At 29.4% G+C, this 5000-nt stretch overlaps 1 protein-coding gene across 2 annotated transcripts in view; it reads right to left on the bottom strand.

Annotated features, from left to right (window-relative positions):
* The window catches only part of btv (dynein cytoplasmic heavy chain beethoven), a 54816-nt gene that overhangs the window by 10628 nt on the left and 39188 nt on the right, over window positions 1-5000 (bottom strand). The window contains exon 52 of one of the 2 annotated variants that reach the window (XM_070142836.1): window positions 2973-2996. The exons of the other annotated variant lie outside the window; for it this stretch is intronic. Coding sequence (XP_069998937.1) covers window positions 2973-2996 — 24 coding nt within the window. The remainder of the gene's footprint in view (window positions 1-2972; window positions 2997-5000) is intronic. 2 annotated transcript variants of the gene reach the window in all.

The raw sequence follows: 5000 nt of genomic DNA, 5'->3' as shown, positions 1-5000 counted from the left end.
ATTTGTTTGAGTACATTGTTTGTCTGTATGTAGCGTTGGTTTTGTTGCCCTTCAAACCTCTCTCTTTGACCAGATGCAAGGAGAATCAAAATAATAATAATATTGAAAAAAATATAAAATGCAATGATAAAAGTAATAGCAGTAGTAGTAGTAATATTAGTGGTGGTGGTGGTAGTGGAAGTTATAGTAGTAATAGTAATAGTAGTAGTAGTAGTAGTAGTAGTTATAGTAGTTGTTGTTATAGTAGTAGTAGTAGTAGTAGTAGTAGTAGTAGTAGTAGTAGTAGTAGTAGTAGTTGTTGTTATAGTAGTAGTAGTAGTAGTAGTAGTAGTAGTAGTAGTAGTAGTAGTAGTAGTAGTAGTAGTAGTAGTAGTAGTAGTAGTAGTAGTAGTAGTAGTAGTAGTAGTAGTAGTAGTAATAATAATAATAACACTTATAGCAATAATATTAATAATAACACTAATAGCAATAACAAAAACAATAATAATAATGATACCTATAATAATAAAAATATAAATAATTATGATAGCAACAAAAACAATGACAATAAAAACAACAACAACAACAGCAACAACAATAATAATAATAATAATTATAATCATAACAATAGTAATAGTAATAACAATTATAATGGTGATGAAAATAAAAATAATGTTATTAACAAGAGTAAAAAAAAATAAAAAATAAAATATATCATTAATAATAACAGTAATGATGATGATGATGATAACAATAATAATAATAATAATAATAATAATAATAATAATAATAATAATAATAATAATAATAATAATAATAATAATAATAATAATAATAATAATAATAATAATAATAATAATAATAATAATAACAATAACAATAATCATAATATCAATGTTATCATTATCATTGTTAATAATAAAATAATAATAGTAATAATGATACCAATAGCAATAACAATAATAATAATAATAATAATAATAATAATAATAATAATAATAATAACAATGATAATATTAATAATAATAACAATAATATTACCATTCTTATTATTGCTATTATCATTATCATCATAATCACTATTAACATCATTATCATTCATAAATAAATATTATCATTCTTATCTTTTCACTATCATTATCACTATCATTAGTAGTTGTATCATTATCGCTATTATCATTATCATCATTATTGTTACTATCATTATTATTATATGATAATAATAATAATAATAATAATAATAGTGTTAATAGTAATTAAAAACAATACCAATAACATTATTATCATTATCATAATTGCTATTATCATTATCATTATCATTATTATTATTGTCATTCACTATTGTCATTATCATTATTATCATTATCTTTTTTATCATTATCATTATCATCATTATTAGTAGTAGTAGTATCATTATCACTTGTATGATCATCATTGTTTCTATTAATCATTATCACTTGTATTATCATCATTGTTATTATAACTCATTATTGTTCTATATCATAATATTATTATCATTATCATTAACATCTTCATCCTCGTTTTTTTTCTAATTATGAAAAAAACTTATATAACAATAATAATGAAAGAATAAGAACATATTGATGATCATGACATTATTTTCAATACTGTCATGATATGAAATGGAACAAAAAAATGCTAAATGTTATGACTATGACATCTATCAAACAAAATATTATCCATCATAATATCATCCAATTGGCGTGTCTTATTCCTGTCCACTACACGGAAACTATGAATTCTATGAAAATCTCAAAATAAGCATGCAAGGAAATCAAAGTATTAATGCATTCCACACATCCAATATATTGCTCATTTCAAACAGGAATACCAGGTGAGGCAGATATCATAAAACCATCACTTAATTCTGCGTCAAGTTCAAGCTGTATCTAAGTTTGGAAGGCATTCGGATAAAGAGTGGTATCATTTACTTTCTTCTTGTATTGTTGGAATGAGATTAGGATATAAATAAGGCTTTTCCATGTGTCTCCTTATAAAAGGTTTCACCAGGAAACATCCGGCGGTGAGGGAGACTCCTTAAGGACACACTCCTTTTTTAAAAACGAGTCCCAACAGGTGGCAAAAAATGGTGGAAACTGAGGAGTATAGCCACTTGGTATTCCTCTCCCTCCCATGGTGAAATCCCTGCTTCTCATTACTCTTTTAAGAATTTCAAAAGAACTGAAGAGATACAGAATCTCATTTCTGTAGATGTTAATGAAAGCAAACCTAATGTCGGTACAAAGATACAGTGAAAAGTTGTATATCACAAACAATGGAATATTAAAAGAGGAATTATAAAAATAGAAATAATGCAGTTTTCAAAGTATTTGAAGTACCTCCTAGAAGCCAAACTCTAAAAGAGGTCTCTGATCTAGGGTCAGAATATAAGAACTGATGTAGTATAGATTCCTAGCATACAGTATATTTCTGAAACTTTTACTGACTTACATGAGAAGCTGCTTGTCCAGCATGTAATTAAACCAGTCATGCAAACTACTTTGTAATCATATTACATATGTTACATGTTTTCATCATGAAGCAACTGAAGAAGATTATCAACATAAGAGTTATAAAACAAAATAAAGTAAATTAATAGAACACATAGTGCCAGGTATTTACTTGTGACAAAGCTACAGTGAAGTCCCTTTTAGCTCAGAGGCAAATCTGGAGAACCAATGGGATATGGTAGTTTCTTAAAACCTTTTCATCATTATTCTATAAATTGACAGCAAGTATATGTGTGCCGCCCACATGCATGTATTTACTTATTAGACAGTACTTGGCAAATTGCTGTAATCTTTGTATTTGAATTACCATTCCTCCTCTTCACTGTCCTGTACATATATCAGTATGTATAAATTTTTGAGTTTCTAGTTATGTGTACTGAACTACATCCCTTGGTGCTTCATCCTCATCAGCTGAGATAAAATAAAAACACTTGGCTTTTTTTTTATAAAGATACACCTTACCCTTACTCCTGCTGCTGACGAAATCTACAGGCAGGCAAAGAAGAAGTAATCAAACATTAAAGCAAAAGTGACAGAGATTAGAATACATTATAGGTCTAGGTCATTACAATGACAAACTCTCACATCTACAGAATAAAAAAACTGATTCATTACACTCAGTTACTTGACACAAATTATCAGGACTAGGAAAAGGAATTACAAGGAATTACAAAGCTTTTAGCCTAAAGAGTTATTAAAGATCTGTTTGACTAGTATCTATATAAAAGTACATGCATTTATCAAAGAGTTAACAATTATTAATGGGATTATTTGAGTAAGAAGGATGAAAATAAGCATGCACACAAACAAACACACACACACACACACACACACACACACACACACACACACACACACACACACACCCACACACACACACACACACACATGTACACACACAAAAACAAACACACAAATATGCACACACACACACAAACACACAAACACACACACAGACACACGTACACACACAAAAACAAACACACACACACACACACACACACACACACACACACACACAAACATACACACACACACACACACACAAACAAACACACACAGGCACACACAAACACATGAACAAACACACACAAAAACACACACACACACACACACACACACACACACACACACAAATAAACACACATGCACACACAAACACACACAAATATACATACACACATAAACACACACACACAAACACACACACACACACACACACACACACACACACCCACACACACACACACACACACACACACACACACACACACACATATATATATATATATATATATATATATATATATATATATATATATATATATATATATATATATATATATATATATATATATGCAGGCACACATATAGATATACAATCATAAAAAACACACTCAGCTTCGTACAAACACACACCATCTAACAACCACATATATCTATATAGAGCCATAAAAAAGGTTTAAAAGGATTCCATGCAAATTTACATGACACGAAAAGCAATTTCACTTGAACAGGGTTTAGAATTTTTCAAGAGAAAATACTGAAAAAATCTACAGCAGACACTGTAACATTTCCTAGCATCAAGAGTCTTTAAAAGCCTATGTATTTGATATGCAAACACTCCAATAACTCATGCTGAGAAAAACTATGACTTACAGAAAAAAAGAATGTAAAAATATTGTCAAGCAAAAACTGCCAAATCTTACCTTATATATGCAAAATGCCAACAAAAACTTTATTTTTCTAAAATTCAATCTATTTAAACTTCTCCTGATATTCTGGGGAGTGACTGGTCATGTGACAACAAGAGATAAAGGGTGTTTTATAACCTCCCACATCAGTCAGAATTCAAGGAGTGTATTCATAACTAATCTCGGATATATAAAACCACATCACTTCTGGGAGGCTTATATTACCCCTTGAAACAACCTTCAGTCATCCTAACATCCTAACAAAATCTTTAAAAACTGCTGCTCTAGCTGGGTAGATATGGAACTAAAATGGAAAAAAAATATTCATAATAATAAATCACAACAAATTAAAGAATAAAATAAAAATGCTATTCATATATCCGGTTTACAGCCAAATTCTTTATCTAAAAATCTCTAGTTTCATCCCCTCTCACTATTACTCACAACATGCTCTTTTCCACTTTTCATCCTCTACTCTCCTAAGGTCATGACCTCAAGTAAAGCATATTTTCCCTGCTACCTAACTGACTCTTCTTCCCTTCCCATATCTCCATTTCTGTGTGGTTTGGCACAGCAAATAATAAGATATTACTACCATGAAGGCTTAGGCTCATATTCTTTAGTTTAAAATATTTCGATCAAACATGTGGTACTTTTCTGATATGGAGATAATAAACAAAATCTTTGCACAATAGCACTCATGATTTTGAAGCTCACCATGTGAAAGAAAAACTTTAATATCCTCATTTTGATGTTCACACTATACCAAAACATACCCAGTAAAAAAAATGCTGCT

Source organism: Penaeus vannamei, chromosome 30 (assembly GCF_042767895.1).
Source record: "Penaeus vannamei isolate JL-2024 chromosome 30, ASM4276789v1, whole genome shotgun sequence".
NCBI classification, from domain to species: Eukaryota; Metazoa; Arthropoda; class Malacostraca; order Decapoda; family Penaeidae; genus Penaeus; species Penaeus vannamei.
This window is presented reverse-complemented; position numbering and strand designations above follow the sequence as displayed.